The sequence below is a fragment of the Scyliorhinus torazame genome, chromosome 27 (assembly GCF_047496885.1).
Source record: "Scyliorhinus torazame isolate Kashiwa2021f chromosome 27, sScyTor2.1, whole genome shotgun sequence".
In the NCBI taxonomy this organism is placed as follows: domain Eukaryota; kingdom Metazoa; phylum Chordata; class Chondrichthyes; order Carcharhiniformes; family Scyliorhinidae; genus Scyliorhinus; species Scyliorhinus torazame.
The window spans coordinates 7,266,051-7,286,486 of NC_092733.1; the positions used below are offsets into that span (position 1 = coordinate 7,266,051).

The following is a 20,436-nucleotide window of genomic DNA, read 5'->3' on the forward strand; positions in this document are numbered from 1 at the left end:
GCTCCAGTTTCCTCCCACAAGTCCCAAAACACATGCTGTTAGGTAATTTGGACATTCTGAATTCTCCCTCCGTGTACCCACACAGGCGCCGGAATGTGGCGACTGGGAGCTTTTCACAGTAACTTCATTGCAGTGTTAATGTAAGCCTACTTGTGACAGTAATAAAGATTATTCTTATTATTAGTCAACTTTGTGCTGTGAATATAACTGATAAAAATAATGGGAAACTCTGCTCAGTGATTTTATTGACAGGTAAATTGAAGAAGTTGTCTATTTATCATCAAACTATTGAAGGAATTAAGCTTAATACTTGTTCTGTCCTCTGGTGTTCATTGTTTGTTTTCATGCCAAAGTTGAGTTTGGGTTAAGTTAGCCTCCTTATAAATTTTATTTCCGAACCTTTGCTGGTTAGAAAGTACTCATGCAAAATCTTTCCCATGACCTATGAACCCTGAATGGGGCAAATTGTATGTATTTTGGAGAAGGAGGTGCCCAAATGGACTGAATATTCTTTTGTTATTTCACATCTTGTTTTCTTTGGTTTAAAATGGATTCTGGGAATTGAGGGTTCTGATGTCACTGAATTAACACAGACATTTAATAATAATAATAATAATAATAATAATAATCGCTTATTGTCACAAGTAGGCTTCAATGAAGTTACTGTGAAAAGCCCCTAGTCACCACGTTCCAGCGCCTGTTCGGAGAGGCCATTATAGGAATTGAACCCGCGCTGCTGGCCTCGTTCTGCATTACAAGCCAGCTGTTTAGCCCACTGTGCTAACCCTTTTTAAATTGTCATGGCTATGTCATCAATAGGTATCTCTGAGAGATTTGGTAGATTAGGTGGACCACATTTGGAGTACTGTGTGCAACGTTTGTCTCCTTATTTAAGAAAGGATATTATAACATATGGAACTGAGAGAAGGTTCATTCGATTGATTCTTGGGATGAAGTGTCTTAAAAGGAAAGATTGGGCAGGTTGGGTCTGTATCCATTGGAGTTTAGAAGAATGAAGTGTGATCTTATTGAGGCGTACAAGATCCCAACGGGACTTCACAGGGTGGATGCTAAAAGAATGTTCGTCCTTGTGGGGGAGACTAGAGTTAGAGGGCACAGAATAAATATAAGGGTACTCCCAATGACAATTGAGATGAGGAGAATTTGTGTCTCTTGAGAGCTGTGAGTCTGTGGAGTTTTCTTCCCCAGAGAGCAGTGGAGGCTGGGTCACTGACTATTTTTAAGGCTGAGTGAGTTTGATCCTTGGCTGACAAGGGAGTCAATGAGAATCATGGGTAGACAGGAAGTTTAGAGACCGCAATCAGCTCAGCATTGATCTTATCAAATGGCAGAGCAGGCTTGAGGCATCAATTGGCCTTCTCTGCTCCTAATTTCTGTTTTTGTTGTTGTTGCTTTGATCTTTCCTGGTAATTTATTTTACAAAACCCATTACCGCTAACATTTTGTCCCCCAATATGAAAGCACATTAAAAGTCCACGACTGAAGGGAAACTTCAAGAATTGGAGTTCTTGCTTGTACAGCAAGATTCACTGAAGTGAGGATACTTTACAATAAAAATAAGACAGGGCTAGCGTATAAGCGTATAATTTAAATTCTGAAAGGATTGGATAATGCGGAAGAAAGCAGATTATTTATTTTCGGGGAGGAGGTGTAGAAATCAAGGATGAAATGATTGAGATTAAAAGGATTCCTGCCTCACCACAGAGTTGTGTGTATGTAGAAGAACAGGCTGTCAGGCAAAACAATTAATATGTAATGGACACTTTAAAAAAAAGAGTTGGATGGATACCATATTAAACTAGGGGATGGGGGGGGGGGGCGTTCAAGGGCAAATGAAGCAAGAAATTATGAAACACCATGTAGAACACATTGGTTTCTGAGTGATTGGGAAGTAGTGTGAAGGATATGCAATGTAGGTGTAAGATTAGGCCCTGGCGAAGTGCTGCTTCACAATCCTTGGAACAGGTAGGGGTTTTGTGAAGGAAGGGGTGAACAGAGAGGGGGGAAAAACACCCCAGATTGACCAAATGTTAATAGAAAGTACGAGAACTGCCTTTTCTTGGCACCACAAAATCTGGGTCAGTGAATGATCGGCACTTGAGGCACCAATTACTTTACCAAACAGGTAATGTTCTTTAAAATCCAGTTTTTGCCTAGCTCCCCTCCCAGATCAGGCTAGGGTGGCTCCTTGATTTAAAAAAAGAATAAGGAGAACGAGAGAATGTGTTGGCTTTCCTCTCCCTCAGTCTTTTTTTCTTTTTTGAATAAAATCTGGGTTTTGGTGCCTCATTGGGCAGCGGGAATCATGTGGCTGGCTTTGATGCTGTGGGCTGTTGGTTGGCCGCATCGATCTGATCAGATGCTTCACCCACCACCACCACCACCATCACCTTCCCCCCCCCTCCCCTCTCTCCTCCACATCCCCCCCCAATTGATACACTCAGTCAGTCGACCGGGCACAACTGGCACCCTAGATTCTGATTAATGTAGACACCTGAGAAGAGGAGGAAAAATGTTTGGCGACGCAGTCTGTGAAGGCAGCCGGTGAAAGGCAATGAGTGGATGGTGGACGCTTGCTTGGGAGGCTGTGTGGATTTTACTCTGGGATTCTACAGCTCTGAGATGCAGATGATGCAAAGGCGACCGGGAGCATAGACAGAGAGAGAGGGGGAAAAAACTGCAGATGCAAAAAAAACGACAGAGAAAATACCGGATCTGATTTTATCTTTTGCTTTCGACACGAAGGGGGTGGGGGGGGGGAAATTCTTTCTCTTTAAAAAAAAACTGCAGAGGATCCAGTTTCTGATGGAGGAATGAGGCGCTGGACAATGAACAACTAGATATAAAAAAAACGAGGGGGAAAAGGAAAAAAAAATCCTATGAACTAATTGCATGGAACAGATGGGATGTAATGTGGAGTTGCCGTGTTTCTCTACTGAATGGTGATCTTTGGCGTCTGTTTATAGAATGGCGAGATTTGGAGACGAGGTGCCGGCCAGGTATGGAGCCGGTCCAGGAGGCGCAGGACGCGGCGGCAGCCGCCAGGGCGGACCGCCGGGGGCTCCTCAGAGGATGTACAAGCAGTCGATGGCTCAAAGGGCCCGGACCATGGCTCTCTACAACCCCATCCCAGTCCGACAAAACTGCTTCACAGTTAACCGATCTCTCTTTCTCTTCAGTGAAGACAACTTTGTAAGAAAATATGCCAAAAAGATCACTGAATGGCCATATCCTTTTTTCTTTTCCATTTTTATTTCTTAATCCGTCTACAAATTTATTTGATATATTGCATGCCGAGCAAATTCTCTCTCTCTCGGTCGGGTTGATGAATCCAAAACCATGTTCATTTCACACCGGGAAGCACCGATTTGTCAGTTTCGCTTCCTGGTAAAACGACAGCACCGTGTCAGTTTCACTGGTATAATGTGGCAGCATTTTGCTGTGACTGGCTGGCCCTTCATGTAAATCGGATGGCGATTGCACTGCCATTGCAGCCGTTTGCAACCCCCCCCCCCCCCCCCCCCCCTCGCAAATAAAACCAATCACGACTAAATATTGCAATGCATAAAAATTCCTCCACACCGTGATGCAGACAGTTTCACTTTGCGGGAATATATACAGCCATTTGCAAATATTTATCATTGTCATTAGTGCACCCCGGCCAATCGTTGCTTTTTTTTCTTGGAATAAATTCTCGAAGCCTTTATTGGTAGCGATTCTGAGCTGGTTTAAATGCCTGATGGGAGAGGGATGCATTAACTGGTGGTGCTGACGTGGGACTGTACCTATTTTAAGGAACCATTCAGAGCAGTTGGGGGTGATGAATAGGATTTTTTTTTCATGCGTGTGTTCACATGCACTCCGCTGGACACATGTTCACACAGATAAGATGCACAGAGTGATTGGAGTCTACACTGGTACGAGATCCTAATCACCACCTCTCGGGTTTTATTTTAATTCGCATGCACCTGGGAAAGAATGGAAAGATAACACACGGGATGTGCATGTTTCCGAATTTCTATCACTGGGGCTACTAGAAATTGGTTCAGTTAAATTGCCACTATTATTTGGAATCCATGTTCTGGAGATTGTGTTCTGCCTGTTTTTTTTGGTGCAGACTAAAAAAACAGTGGCTTTGCTTATGTAATATCTGTTCAGATACTGTGCTTCCATAATAGTTTATTAAATTTCTATATTCTATTTGAGCACTGTAAAACAAAATAGAAAAACACATAAAAAATAAGAGTGCAGGCACATTTGTAATGGGAATTTACACCAACTGGGAGGCTTCATCTGCATGCTGATGATACCCCAACTCTTACCTAAACCACATCCTTCACTGAGCTGTAGTTACTGCCTCTGTTCTCTGAGGAATGTCAGAATCCAGCATTTCAGATCAGGTATTGCACAGAGACTTCTACTCTGCCCTAATTTCAGAAACGTAGCCCCGATTGCACGTTTGCTCACCCCCTCCAACGCACTGCTAACTTGACCTGTGGGCGATTTAAAAAAAATATAAATATAGTTTGGTGAAGAAGTAGACTGCGATTACCAAATTGATTTCACGTGGGACTTTTACAACTCTCAACCCATCACCCTGGACTGGATTTGAACCAAAACCTCAGGTGAAGGACCAGGATATCTAAAACACTCCACCAAGCATTCCCCCCAAATCAATTTTGCTTCATCTCTGCACAATTGCCTGGATCCAATATTATCCCATCATTCCCTTTATAATTAATCCATCATCTTATTATTTCAGTGACTGAATTTCTCAGATGCTGTCCTTGTAATTTCATGTTTTATCTGCATTAAGATATACCTCTGTACTTGCTTGGGTTTCTGTGCTACACAGCCTTGGCCCTTATTTTCTCTGAGATTTCCTCCTCCATACATCCATTTTGCATCCTCCGGTGCATTCAGCAGCCTGCTTCTTGTTTTCAATTGTTATTTGTCCATCCCCTGAGCTTCTTTGCCCACATTCCCTCCAGAGGTTATATACCCTTTCAGCTTCATCTTTCAAATGCCTCCAGGCCTGTACCTTTGACTTGTGCCCCTGACCTTACCCCAGGACAGCTCCTTTTCTCTCCAACTGGATCCTCGTCACTGACCTGTTCTGAAATATCACTTTGTAAATTGCAACTACTTTTGAAATTAAATTGTTTATTTTCAATGGTGCCATGGCACCAGTTTAACAGCAGTGATAATTTAATAAGGACACGGGGAGTAAAAGTAAGAACAAAGTTTTATTTACAAATGATATATATATATAGACCCTGCACATTCCTCAGGGATATAGAATGCACCGGAGGATGCAAAATGGATGTATGGAGGAGGAAATCTCAGAGAAAATAAGGGCCAAGGCTGTGCAGCACAGAAACCAAAGCAAATACAGAGGTATATCCTGGTAGACCCCTACTGGGTACCTGCTTGGTTGGTGCCTTACTGGCCGACCTTGTATACACTGGGTAATTGACATACCCCGCCCCTAGTGGGGGAGCACATACTCCGTAAGAAGCATGAAGAAGACGAGTAATCCCACCCCGTAGGTCCTGCGCTGGATAATACAGATATCAAATTATATGCAATCAGATATATACCTGTGATTGGGTACCTAACTAATGGAAAATGTTTGTTCCATAGGATTGCATACGTGGGATAAATGACACAAAAACTGGTAGTTTGGCCCAACCAATCCCTTGCCAGTGAGTCTCCTCCCATTTTTCCTCACCTAAGTCTGCCATTGTAATCAGCTATACACTTCTCCATCAAATTCTTGTTTAGCTTCCCCTTAAATGTATCAATACTATTTGCTTCAACCACTAACCATTACTGAATTGCTTCTAATATTGTGCAGTGTGATATTGTATGGTCCATCATGATTGCAAAGGGTGTGTATACTTCTGCCTCACAATGTTGTGTATTTATTGGGTATTTACAAGAGTCTACATAATTTTTTAAGGCAATATTTTAGTCTGATCCTTAAGGTATTGCCTATTAAATATTCAGAGCACTATGGTATTGCTTGAGGTAAAGTAGAGTAATCGGTAGAAATTTGTGCGATGTTTGGTGAGAGGCAGCTACAGAAGTGGATAGTGTAAAGTTTTTCAGAAAGCACATTAACATGACCCACTTGCTGAAAAAAATTCAGCCATCTTATTATTTGTGCAAAGCACAATTTTCTAAGTGTTACGGCAAACTATATGCAGGATTATGTATATGAATACAAATTATTTAAATTTCAGTTCTGAAAAATTCTTGTTCAAAGATTATCATAGAATTTACAGTGCAGAAGGAGGCCATTCGGCCCATCGAGTCTGCACCGGCACTTGGAAAGAACACCCTACCCAAGGTCAACACCTCCACCCGATCCCCATAACCCAGTAACCCCACCCAACACTAAGGGCAATTTTGGAAAGACCAACAATACTGACCTTTTTGATAGTTTGGCCCCAATTTACACAGTTTCTCATATCTCACAATCCCAGTCGTATATAATAAAACCATAAGACATAGAAGCGGAAGTAAGGCCATTCGGCCCATCGAGTCCACTCCACCATTCAATCATGGCTGATTTCAACTCCATTTACCCGCTCTCTCTCTCCATAGCCCTTAATTCCACGAGAAATCAAGAATTTATCAACTTCTGTCTTAAAGACACTCAACGTCCCGGCCTCCACCGCCCTCTGTGGCAATGAATTCCACAGACCCACCACTCTCTGGCTGAAGAAATTTCTCCTCATCTCTGTTCTAAAGTGACTCCCTTTTATTCTAAGGCTGTGCCCCCGGGTCCTAGTCTCCCCTGCTAATGGAAACAACTTCCCTACATCCACCCTATCTAAGCCATTCATTATCTTGTAAGTTTCTATTAGATCTCCCCTCAACCTCCTAAACTCCAATGAATATAATCCCAGGATCCTCAGACGTTCATCGTATGTTAGGCCTACCATTCCTGGGATCATCCGTGTGAATCTCCGCTGGACCTGCTCCAGTGCCAGTATGTCCTTCCTGAGGTGTGGGTCCCAAAATTGCTCACAGTATTCTAAATGGGGCCTAACTAATGCTTTATAAAGCTTCAGAAGTACATCCCTGCTTTTATATTCCAAGCCTCTCGAGATGAATGACAACATTGCATTTGCTTTCTTAATTACGGACTCAACCTGCAAGTTTACCTTCAGAGAATCCTGGACTAGGGCTCCCAAGTCCCTTTGCACTTCAGCATTATGAATTTTGTCACCGTTTAGAAAATAGTCCATGCCTCTATTCTTTTTTCCAAAGTGCAAGACCTCGCACTTGCCCACGTTGAATTTCATCAGCCATTTCTTGGACCACTCTCCTAAACTGTCTAAATCTTTCTGCAGCCTCCCCACCTCCTCCATACTACCTGCCCCTCCACCTATCTTTGTATCACCGGCAAACTTAGCCAGGATGCCCCCAGTCCCGTCATCTAGATCGTTAATATATAAAGAGAACAGCTGTGGCCCCAACACTGAACCCTGCGGGACACCACTCGTCACCGGTTGCCATTCCGAAAAAGAACCTTTTATCCCAACTCTCTGCCTTCTGCCTGACAGCCAATCGTCAATCCATGTTAGTACCTTGCCTCGAATACCATGGGCCCTTATTTTACTCAGCAGTCTCCCGTGAGGCACCTTATCAAAGGCCTTTTGGAAGTCAAGATAGATAACATCCATTGGCTCTCCTTGGTCTAACCTATTTGTTATCTCTTCAAAGAACTCTAACAGGTTTGTCAGGCACGACCTCCCCTTACTAAATCCATGCTGACTTGTCCTAATCTGACCCTGCACTTCCAAGAATTTAGAAATCTCATCCTTAACAATGGATTCTAGAATCTTGCCAACAACCGAGGTTAGGCTAATTGGCCTATAATTTTCCATCTTTTTCCTTGTTCCCTTCTTGAACAGTGGGATTACAACAGCGATTTTCCAATCCTCTGGGACTTTCCCGGACTCCAGTGACTTTTGAAAGATCATAACTAACGCCTCCACTATTTCTTCAGCTATCTCCTTTAGAACTCTAGGATGTAGCCCATCTGGGCCCGGAGATTTATCAATTTTTAGACCTCTTAGTTTCTCTAGCACTTTCTCCTTTGTGATGGCTACCATATTCAACTCTGCCCCCTGACTCTCCGGAATTGGTGGGATATTACTCATGTCTTCTACTGTGAAGACTGACGCAAAGTACTTATTTCGTTCCTCAGCTATTTCCTTGTCTCCCATCACAAAATTACCAGCGTCATTTTGGAGCGGCCCAATGTCAACTTTTGCCTCCCGTTTGTTTTTAATGTATTTAAAGAAACGTTTACTAATGTTACTGGCTAGCCTACCTTCATATTTGATCCTCTCTTTCCTTATTTCTCTCTTTGTTATCCTCTGTTTGTTTTTGTAGCCTTCCCAATCTTCTGACTTCCCACTACTCTTTGCCACATTATAGGCTTTCTCTTTTGCTTTGATGCATTCCCTAACTTCCTTTGTCAGCCATGGCTGCCTAATCCCCCCTCTGATAACCTTTCTTTTCTTTGGGATGAACCTCTGCACTGTGTCCTCAATTACTCCCAGAAACTCCTGCCATTGCTGTTCTACTGTCTTTCCCACTAGGCTCTGCTGCCAGTCGATTTGTCAGTTCCTCCCTCATGCCCCTGTAGTTTACCTTTATTTAACTGTAACACCTTTACATCTGATTCTACCTTCTTTCTTTCAAATTGGAGATTGAATTCTACCATATTATGATCACTGCCTCCTAAGTGCTCCCTTACTTTAAGATCTTTAATCAGGTCTGGCTCATTACATAACACTAAGTCCAGAATGGCCTGTTCCCTCGTGGGCTCCATCACAAGCTGTTCCAAAAAGCCCTCCTGTAAACATTCAATGAATTCCCTTTCCTTGGGTCCACTGGCAGCATTATTTACCCAGTCCACCTGCATATTGAAGTCCCCCATGATCACTGTGACCTTGCCTTTCTGACATGCACTTTCTATTTCGTGGTGCATTTTGTGCCCCCGGTCCTGACCACTGTTAGGAGGCCTGTACATAACTCCCATTATGGTTTTTTTGCCTTTGTGGTTCCTCAACTCTACCCACACAGACTCCACATCATCTGACCCTATGTAATTTAGTGCTATTGATTTAATTTCATTCCTAATTAACAAGGCAACCCCGCCCCCTCTGCCCACCTCCCTGTCTTTTCGATAGGTTGTGAATCCCTGGATGTTTAAATGCCAGTCCTGAACCCCCTGCAACCATGTCTCTGTGATGCCTACCACATCATACCTGCCAGTCACAATCTGGGCCACAAGCTCATCTACCTTGTTCCGTACACTGCGCGCATTTAAATATAGCACCTTTAATTCTCTATTGACCGTCCCTTTTTGTTTTCTTAATGTGGCGGACCTTGGTTTAGTGAGCCTTTCCATACACCGTGTCATATTTTGTGGGATGGGGACTATCGTAACCTCTCCTGAGTTTTGTCTTCGTGTGAATTCATCCGTGTGAATCTCCGCTGGACCCGCTCCAGTGCCAGTATGTCCTTTCTGAGGTGTGGGGCCCTATATAATTGCTTCACTTGGGCTTATGCACTTGCTTGATTTACAACTCTGTTACACTCGATACGCTCTCTCACATCTTTTTTGTGCTCTCTTGCGTCTTAACTCTTGTTTTGCACTCCCTTGAATTTAGACCCTTTTTTTATTAAGAACAATTTTCCATGATCAACTTTTAATTTCCTTAACGATTTAGAAAAATTTACTTGGATCATCTTAAATTTTCTGTTCCACAGAGAAACCCAAATTCATAGAGTCCACATTACAGAAAAAAGTCTCAATCAGGTTCTACAGTATTTATGCTCCACATAAGCCTCCCCTGCCCTCCCTCTTCATCCAATCCGAAGAACATTGCATTCTAATCCTTACACCCTATGTGCTAATCTACCTTCCCCCTAAATGCATCTATGCTATTTGCCTCAACCACTCTCATGTAGTATCAATATCTATACCCTTATCACCCTGAGCAAATGAGCTTCTCTTGAACACCGTATTGGATTTATTGGTGACACTTGTATTTAGGGATCCGAGATTTGGACACCATCACAAATGGGACTATCTTTTCTATGTCTGCCTTACCACTTCATAACAGTATAGACCTCTGTTGGGTTATCCTTCTTATTTCTAAGGAAAGTAGTCCCAGAAAGTTTAGTCTTTACTGAAAAGTATATCTCTAGGAATCGGTGTCAACCTTGTGAATCCTTTTTGCACATTCTACAACATTTCTATATCCTTCTCCATAATTTGAAGAACAGAATTGTCTACAGTATCCAAGTGTGGTCTAACCAAGGTTTGATGCAAGTTTAATGTAACATTTGCTTTTCAATACTGCTGCTCTAGAAATTGAACCTCAAGCTTGTTTTTGAGCATCTTACTAACTTGGATCACTACTACTAATGATTTCCAAACCCATCACTTCTTTACTCCCCACTCTACCCCACCGGATGCCTGTAACCCCATAACCTAACCTTCAGATCCCAGGACATCTAAGGGGTAATTTATCATCGCCAATCCACCTAATCTGCATATCTTTGGACTGTGGTGGGATGAAACCGGAGCACCCGGAGGAGTCTCACACAGACATGGGGAGAATGTAGAAACTCCATACAGACAATGATCCAAGGCCGGAATCGAATTCGGGTCCACGACGCTGTGAGGCCACAGTGCTAACCACTGTGCTACTGTGATGGAATACTCCCCACTTGCCTGGATGAGTGCAACTCCAACGACACTCAAGAATCTCAATACTATCCAGGCCAAAGCGCGCCCACTTGGTTGGCATCCTATCAACAAATATTCATTCCTTCCACTACCAATGCACAGTGGCTGCCGTGTGTACCATCTACAAGATACACTGCAACAACTCATCGAGACTCCTTAGACAACACTTTCCAAACCCAGGACCAATACCATCTAGAAAGACCAGAGCAGCAGAAGCTACACCAAATGGACTTTTGCGGTTCAAGAAGGTAGCTTTCTGCCACTTTCTCAAGGGCAATTAGGGATGGGTAATAAATGCTGATCTAGCCAGTGATGCCCACATCCCATGAACGAATAAGAAAAAATCCTTGATAGCAGGATTATTGCAAGAGGCCACTCAACCACTGTTCCTGTGATGGCTCTTTGAAAGAGCCATTTAAATCCCAAACCCCTGGCCTTACCCACATAGTCTTGCATTTTTTTCTCTTTTTCAGGTATGTATTCAATTCCCTTATGACAGTTACTATTACATTTGCGCCCATCATTTCGGGCAGTCCATACCAGATCCTAACTTGCTCTGTTGGAAAAAAAAAACCTTTGTGGTATTGGTTATCAATCCTCTGATCAATGGAAACAGTTTCTCTCTGGCTACTCTCATCAAAGCCCTTTGTAACTTTGAGCACCTACTAAATCTCCTCATATCTTTGCTGCTCCAAAGAGAAACAGCTTCTCCATTTCTACATAACTGGCTCCTCTTTGCTGCCATTCTAGCCGATCCTATCTGTACTCTTTCGAGCCTTTTCTATAGTGTGGTTCACAGAATTGGATACAATGCTCCAGCTGAGGCCTAACCAGTAATTTATAAACTTTTGCTTTTGTACTCTATACCTCTATTTATAAAAACCTAGAATCTCGCATGCATTTTTAACATAATTATCAACTTGTCTTAATCTTTGAATTATAATTACAACAATCAGAGATGGGGAGTTCTCCTGCTACCCTGCAGGTGTGTTGAGAATTGTCACTGCCTTCCGTTCTCATGTGGCTGGATCCCCTTGTTAGCGCTACAGGATAAATGTGGGGTAATGACTAGACAGAATCTGGACCAAATTTTATCCAGTGATACAGAGTTGATGGGACTGTCAAAAAGGGCTTGAGGTTTTTCCATCTGTGGAGCTCTCCCTTTCCCATTACAAAGGCTCTCAAATTGATCATTCCACTGATTTCCAATCCCCTGATGTATCTATTTCAAAATCCTCATCCTCTTCAAATTAATTTTAAAAAAATATTTTTATTCAAGACATTTTCACATATCTACACAAAATCTCAGAAGAACCACACATCAACTCAGTAAAAAACCACAACTCTCCTACTCTCCTGATACCAACACCCCGCCACATCCCACCTTCCCCATTTTAACCTCTTCCTCCCCCTCTCTGCTGACCCCTCAATCCTCTTTAAAGAAATCGCTGAATGGTTTCTACCTCCGAGTGAACCCCTCTACCAAACCTCGCAGGGCGAACCTGACCTTCTCCAGCCTCAGGAATTCTGCCAGGTACCGAGCAAAATCTGTCTCCGGCCTATCAGGGAGGCAAAGGCCAAGACATCGACCTCTCTCATCCCCATGACTCCTGGATCATCCGGCACCCCAAATATCACCACCTCCAGTCTTGGAACCACCCTGTGCCCAACACCTCGGATGTCACGTCCGAAAACCCCTGCCAGAACCTCCTCAGTCTTCAATACTCCAAGAACATCTGGACGTGATTCCCGCCCCCTCCCCCCTCACATAGAACCTACTCATTCTCGCCACCGTCATGTGGGCCCTATGCACCACCTTAAACTGGATGAGGCTTAACCTCGCACATGACAAGGATGCATTCACTCTCCGCAAGGCCTCCACCGACATCCCAATCCCCACCTCCCCTCCCAGCTCCTCCTCCCATCTTCGCTTAATATCCCCCACAAGGGCTCCCTCCCACTCCATTAATTCCTTACAGATATCCAACACCTTCGACAGCAACTTATCCTACAACCCCACGGGCAGCAGCCCAAGAAAGGGTGGCACCTCCCTCCTCACGAAATCCTGAACCTGCAGGTACCTAAAGCCATTCCCCTTAGGCAACTCATACACTTCCTCCAAGTCCTCCACCCCCACAAACTTTCCCCTGTAAACAAGTTCCCAAAGGGCTCAATCCCTACCTGCCGCCAACCCCTAAACCTCGCATCCAGCCCTGCCGTGCAAACACATGGTTGTCGCAGATTGGTGCCCATATCGAGGCAGCCCCAAATGCTGCTTCTACTGTCCCCACATCCTCGGGGCCGACACCACCACTGGGTTCGCGGAGTACCTGGCCGACAACTCTTCACATTTCTACAGGACTACGTTCAATTCTGCCTCAGCAATTACCTCTGATTCACAGCAATGGTCTTCGGTCTTCTAACCTTGACATACTGTCCATCCCAATCCTATGCATTATGCATTTTTCTGCATATGCCTTTACTGCAGCTCTCTCTCCTCCGAACCTACCTTTTCAACTATGCTTTTGCATTGCCGACTTCATGGCGGAAATGGCTGTCCCACCAGCCGATTCGCTGGAATCGTGCCCAGCAGCTCCCCGCTAACAAGGGGGAGCGGCTCATAAATGCTCCCTCCGAACTCAGTCCCAGGTCACTATTTATTGCCCATCCCGAATTGCCCTTGAGAAGGTGGTAATGAGCCTATGTCCTGCCTAATGCTCACCACTCTGCATGTCCAGCATGTTGAGGAATATTTTGTAACATGAAAGCCTCTACATGAGTGGAAATGTCATGGTTGATGTTCCCAGTATACTGAATCTCTCCATGTATAGTATGACAGTACTTTGAGAAATTTGGTCCATTTTCAGTATCAAGTTTAGAGTTCAAAGCTCGGTTATCATTATTGAAACTGCTAGTCTGATGATCAGTTTTTCATCTAAATTTTAATGAATACTATTAATTTAACAAGCCCACAGTATTTCCCCCTTGGGAGTCTTCCCTTGCTGACATTCTGACCAGGTAGGTGCTGAGCCACTCAAAATGGGAGGGTGCCAGGTTTTGATCTTTGGCCTTTGGTGTTAGTGGGTTATTCCACATGGAAGGTAACCCTGCTTAGCCTGATTATGCTCAAAATCCACAAACCTTTGTGCACTATCCATACTTTGCATCAGTAAACAGAAATCAGGGCTGCAACTATGGCTGTCTTACTTCCCTGGCTTGCATAAGTTGAAATAAATTAACATGGAACAGGCCATGAAATGAACTGGGGACTATCCAGATTTCGGTGCCTTGGTAGCACACTTAGAAGTATGGATGCAAAAATACTATTAAATTAACAACAGAAATTAAATGTGTGAGAAAGCAAGAGGCGAGGATTGTGCCTGGAGAAGAAAGTGAACAGAAAAAAGGAGAAAATGCTTGCAATTTAAATAAAATCAGATATACTGGCTGCAATTCAACGGGAAAAGTTCGAAGTGTCATTTCGGGCGCAACCTGCTGGGTACTTCCCGACGGCCAAGACGGCGAGACTGCGGCCAGTATTTAACGGCACTTAGAGCTGAAAATGATCCCCTTACTAGCTTCATGGCGGAAATGGCTGTCCCACCAGCCGATTCGCTGGAATCGTGCCCAGCAGCTCCCCGCTAACAAGGGGGAGCGGCTCATAAATGCTCCCTCCGAACTCAGTCCCAGGCAGCACACGACCTTGGCACCACATTGACCTGCTCCACACTTCGGGGACGACAGCGTGGCCAGGCTGCTGAATGCCGTGGAGGCAAGGCAGGACACCCTGTTCTCCTTAGGGGGGTTTGGAGGACCAGCAACAGGGCTGCCAACACCGCCTGGCAGGCAGGAGCAGCGTGACCAGGAGGACCGCTGTGCAATGTCGGAGGAAGACCAACAACCACCACTGGCCCCATGGCACCAGCGCACCCCCCCCCCCCAAATCCCCAATGCCGGCCACCTAACAGAACACTCCAGAGGACAGCTCCGAGGACGCCACCATAAACGTGTCACAGCTATCACCCCTACATGAGTCAGACTTTGGCATAAACTGAGGAGCGCCAGAATATACCTCAGTGGGTTATCATCACTCTCTTGCCTTGTATTCCACCAGCGGAGATACACACACCTCGGTGGGCGACATTAGTGAACAGGCTTCTGGAGCACAATCTGATGAGCACCACACAGTTGCTGGTGTACATCAGGTGGAGGCAGGAACCCCCAGGGGAGACAGCAGTGGGAGGTCTGCTGGATTCCAGGAAACAGCAGAGTCCCAGTCAGATGGCGAGCCTCTGGACAAGGTTCTTCCAGAGCTGATGCAGATGCTAGGGCACGGCCGTGAGATTCAGGAGGGGATATCAACGACACTCGGGTGAGTGCAGAGCCAATTGGAGGAGTCCCAATGGCTATGGGCACAAGAGATGGAGCTGGCAATGCGTGGCACTGAGGTCAACACTGCTAGGGTGGCAACCACCGTGCAAAGTCTGGAGCATGGCTCAGTCAGCGTCGGCCATGTCTGAGAGCCTCAAGATCATATCCCTGTCGCTGAGGGACATTTTCCAGTCGTAGGTGACATTGCCGAGGCACTACAGAGCATGGCCCAGTCGCTGATGTATGTGTCCCATACACAGGTGGACATTGCCGAGACACTGAAGAGCATGGACCAGTCGCTGAGGAACATGTCCCAGACACAGCTGGACATTGTCGGGGCACTGCAGAGCATATTCCAGTCACTGAGGGACGAGTCCCAGACGCAGCTGGACATTGTCGAGGCACTGCAGAGCATGGACCAGTCGCTGAGGAGCATCGTCAAGGGTGTCAGCACCGTGCTGCAGACAACGGGGAAATATCAGGACTGGCAGAGCTGGTGACGCAGAGGCCTCTGGAGCTTATTTCAACTGCCTCTCTGTCCCATGGAGATCTCCAGGGCTGTACGCACACTGTCTGGGAGGAGGGAGGGCTGGAGGCCGTCCCAGGGCCTACCACCAGGGAGATGACGGCAGTCTCCACCTCACCTGAATCCCCCGCTCCTGACAATGGTGCATCACAAGGTTAGCGGGCAGAACAAGGTGGCACGTCAATGCCAGTGACACTGGTAAGTCAGTCAGGGTCCTCCGGCTCCGGGGCTGGGCACAGTAGTCCTATCGCAAGAGCCCCCGATGCAGATTCTGTGCAGGTGGTGGGTGTGAGCGCTCTGTCAGCAGAAAGCCAGGAGTCAGACTTTGGCATAAACTGAGGAGCTAGAGCCAGAGCTTACCTCAGTGGGTTATCATCACTCTCTTGCCGTGTATTGTGACCCACTTACCATGCCAACACTGGCTCATCATCCTGGAGTGATGTTACACAGACCCTGGGAGTGTGAAACAGGGAAACTGGGGTGGGGACTCATCCTGGCATCATCAGCCAGGATCTCAGCGGGTACCCCTTATCCCCCAAGAGCCAACCCAGTATCCTGGGGTAGTCCTTGAAGACACTGGGGATCTCCGAGTGTCCCAGGATGTATCCGTTATGCACACTCCCTGGGAAACGTGCACACATGATCAGGAGATGGTTGACACACACGAGTTGAACATTCAGGGAGTGGAACCTCTTCCTGTTAATGAAGGGCACTCCCTGATGCCCCAGTGCGCGCAAGGTGCCATGCATGCCATCTGGACCTGGGACATCCCAACAATGCTTGGGAATCCTGCTGCCCGGGTATCTTGATGGGCTTGGTCTAGCTCTAACTTAATATAGTCCGCTTGTGGGCTGTGGCTGGTGAAATACCACACAAGTCCCCATCTCCTTGTTGAGATGGACACCTGTACGCCGTGGCTATCGCTGGCGTACTCCTCTGGCTTTCTCTTTTGCCATGTCTGCAGGGTGTGCGGCAGCGCCCTGCGCATGGTGTGTCGCCTTCAGCATGCGTCGACTCTGCTACCTTGTCTGGCGGCCTGGCCTGCCACCGTGGGGGCTGGCGCTATCGGGTCCACAATACCTCCATCTTGGTTGCTGTAAGGAATTGGAGAAATAGAGAGACCGACAATCGGTTAGGGCCTCCCCCCACCCTTACATGTCCCGCCGTCTGAGTGCCATCCACTAAGCCAGTAGCACTGGAGGACCCCGCTCTGCACACTCACCCCTGGCCACAGCAGGGGCCCCTAGGTCCCAGACCCCTGCCTGGAACATTAAGGAGATCGTGCTCAGATGCTCTCTCCTGATCCACACACTCCCCTTCTGGGTGCGGGAGTATCCCCAGTGCTGAAGCTCACCTCTAGCGTGTTTGATTGTTGGCTGCTGCCTATGTGGTGCTGACACCTTCAGTATTCAGGCAAAGGGTTCAGACCTGACCGGATGATTGGAATGCGAGGCAGTAATCATCATCTGAGCCATGACTGGTGTGTACAAAGATTTTAAAATCAAGCGTAACATTCCACATATCACACTTACCATCACTCACAGAATCCCTACAGCACTGAAGGAGGCCATCGAGTCTGCACAAACCCGTTAAAAGAGCACCTTGCCTATCCCCACCCTGTCCCCATAACCCAATAACCCCGCCTAATCTTTTGAACACTAAGGGACAATTGATCATGGCCAATCCACTTAACCTGCACATCATTGGAGTGTAGGAGGGAACCGGAACTCCCGGAGGAAACCCACGGGGAGAATGTGCAAACTCCACACAGAGAGCCACCCGAGGCTGGAGTTGAACCCTGGCGCTGTGAGGCAGCAGTGCTAACCACTGTGCCATTGTGCCGCCCAACAAGGAAATATCACCGTTTCATATTGGTACCAAGATAAAAGCATAGCAGCTCATTCTCATAAAAAATACCAAACACACGGTATCACCCCTCACAGGTTCCTCAACAGAAATGGAGAATAAACCTGGGAATGTGTCATCATATCCAGAACTTTATCATAGAAATGACCTGTCCATTAATGTGTGACTTGTCCCCCGTATCAGTGCCATTCTCCATCCAGGAGCCGCAGCTGTGCAGACCCTTCCAAATCCACATATTCCACTGGCACTCAAGGTGCAGTTTGGCATCCTTGGCTTCCAGCATGTTTAACCCACGGTGATATGCCAGTTACATGCAGCACTCACCAAACTAGCAATAAAAGCGTCAGCAATCTGCAAAAGCATTTCTTCAACACGGTCATCAGGTGGCCCATGTGGATCGATGTCGCGCAACAGGTCCTCCAGCATCTTCTTGCTTCAAACCATACTGCCACCCGGACTTATATGTTCCCCTGAGTCCAGTGTTCCAGGACCCAGGTATCTCAGAAAAAATTGTCCTTCTTTCCAGCTCCAGAAAAGGAGGGCAACAGCAACTGCAGCTTTCAGGCATCTGCAATCACCAGCAGGAGCAAGCAGCAAACACAACCTGCTGCTGTGAAGTGCTCTCACAACTAATAGTACCAATTCCTTATTAGAATAGACTTCAGCTGAGCAGCCAAAGGCTGCTCACAGTTAGAGGGAGTTAAAGTGACCATTAGCATATAACTAAGAACATGGCTGTATCATGGAAATGTTTGATAGGACAGACAGGCAGCAGCTGTAGTTGCCCCAATTATGGGTATGCACACTGTTGGAGGATGGCCTGTAGGCCCTGCAGATGCCGAGCCCCCCCTCCCCCCGCCCCCAAGCCCAGTGCCACTGCCCAGTGCCCCTGGGCTGCATGCAGGGGATTGGAAATAGCTACTCACTTCCCCAGCCCCCTCAGCAGCCATTGCGCTAGCTTTGCGTTTTAAAATAGGAGTGCCAAACGGCGCCTGCACGACCTCGCACTAGGGAGTTCCAGGGAGGCCGTTAGATTGGGCTTCCATCTCGTTAATGAGGTGGCAATTGCTTTTAATTGGTCTAAATCGGTGTCTTGCCACATCTGGGCGGGATCCAGAACCCGCCAACGGGAGTGGGCCGGTTAGATTGTGAACCAGTTCACGCCTGGCGCGGATCCTGATTTCGGCCTCTCCCGCGATTTAATCGGCATGCCCGAATCCGTGCCAGGAGCAGTGGGGCTGTTAAATCAGGCCCACTGTCTAAAAGCATGTCCTTCATAGGATCTTCTGCCAGTACTATAAAGCTTAATGTTAAATGGTGCAATAAAGGGAAGGAAAATGACATGAAAACCTGATTAAATTCCCAATTTTGTTTCTTTCAAATTGAGCCATGCAGAATCCATGGGCCTAATATTGCAGCTTCCGGAAAAGTATTTTCTCTCAATTGAAATCAGTTTGTCTAAATTATGTCTCCACTGAACTCAGCAGAAAAAAGCCACCACTGATATTAACATTCCTTTCCCTGGTGGCTATGATGATCTTTAAAGAATAATTATTTAAGAAAACACAATATTGGCAACTGGCAGGCTCTGAATAAAGATAACCTCCTCATTGGCACACTTGAAGCAATATTTTGATTCTTTTAAATGCAGATGCAAATAACTTTGCTTGTGTCTTGAGCCCATTGACCCTTGTTTATCAAAACTGGATAATGCAGATAGATTTAACACATTTTATTTTTATTCTTACTCCATTTAGTTAGCCTCAGTTCCTTTCCTGCCAGTTCATTCAGTGCTTGGATTGCTCAATTGTTACAGGGGAAGCTGGAAAAAGGAGGGTAGTGTGGATGGAGCAGGAGTTCAGTAAGATTGGTTCCCAGACCTCTGTCAGGACAGTGTCACACTGTTTGTTGTTCCTCTCCCCCTGCCTCTTTTCTCTTGAAGTTCTGACTTCTAGCTGAGAGAGTTTCACATTTGCAACCACCCTCCACAATCTTTCTCGAGTGACCTTTTGTTTTTAGTGTAAAGAGGCTACTTAATTATGAAGGAACATGGTGGACAAAACCAATCTGGTCCTCACCTTTTTAAAAAAATATATATTTTATTAAAGTTTTCAAACACAATTTTTTCCCTTACAAATCAAAGAAATAAAAATAAAAGTAACATGATAACTGCAATATAACATTGTGTAACTAACATGGTAAACTAACCAAATAACACAAAGTAATACTCCCCCCCGCCCCCTCTCCCCCTCCAAAAACCCAAACAATTTACCCCCCCCCCCCCCCCTCTCCCCCTGGGTTGCTGCTGCTGGTCATCTATCTTCCCTCTAACGTTCCGCTAGCGCTAGGTAGTCGAGGAACGGTTGCCACTGTCTGGTGAACCCTTGAGCCGATCCTCTCAGTGCAAACTTCATCTGCTCTAGTTTTATGAACCCCGCCATATCGTTTATCCAGGCCTCCAGTCCGGGGGGTTTTGCTTCCTTCCACATGAGTAAAGTCCTACGCCGGGCTACTAGGGACGCAAAGGCCACGACATCGGCCTCTTTCGTCTCCTGCACTCCCGGCTCATCCGCAACTCCAAATATAGCTAACCCCCAGCCTGGCTTGACCCGGACCTTCAACACCTTCGAGATCACTCCCGTCACTCCCCTCCAATACCCCTCCAGTGCCGGACACAACCAAAACATATATGTGTGTGGTTCGCCGGGCTTCCCCCGCACCTCCCACACTTGTCCTCCACTCCGAAGAACCTGCTCAACCTTGCTCCCGTTATGTGTGCTCTATGCAGCACCTTAAATTGGATCAGGCTAAGCCTGGCACACGAGGAAGAGGAATTTACCCTGCTTAGGGCATCAGCCCACAAACCCTCCTC

The 20,436-nt window shown here is 46.1% G+C and overlaps 1 protein-coding gene across 8 annotated transcripts in view; it reads left to right on the top strand.

The window, feature by feature from the left end:
* Positions 1-2,437: 2,437 nt before the first annotated feature.
* The window catches only part of LOC140403169 (voltage-dependent P/Q-type calcium channel subunit alpha-1A-like), a 721,889-nt gene continuing 703,890 nt past the window's right edge, over positions 2,438-20,436 (top strand). For all 8 annotated transcript variants that reach the window (XM_072490879.1, XM_072490875.1, XM_072490873.1 and 5 more), the window contains exon 1: positions 2,438-3,247. In XM_072490879.1, the coding sequence (XP_072346980.1) occupies positions 2,989-3,247 (259 nt within the window). In that variant the 5' untranslated portion in view covers positions 2,438-2,988. The remainder of the gene's footprint in view (positions 3,248-20,436) is intronic.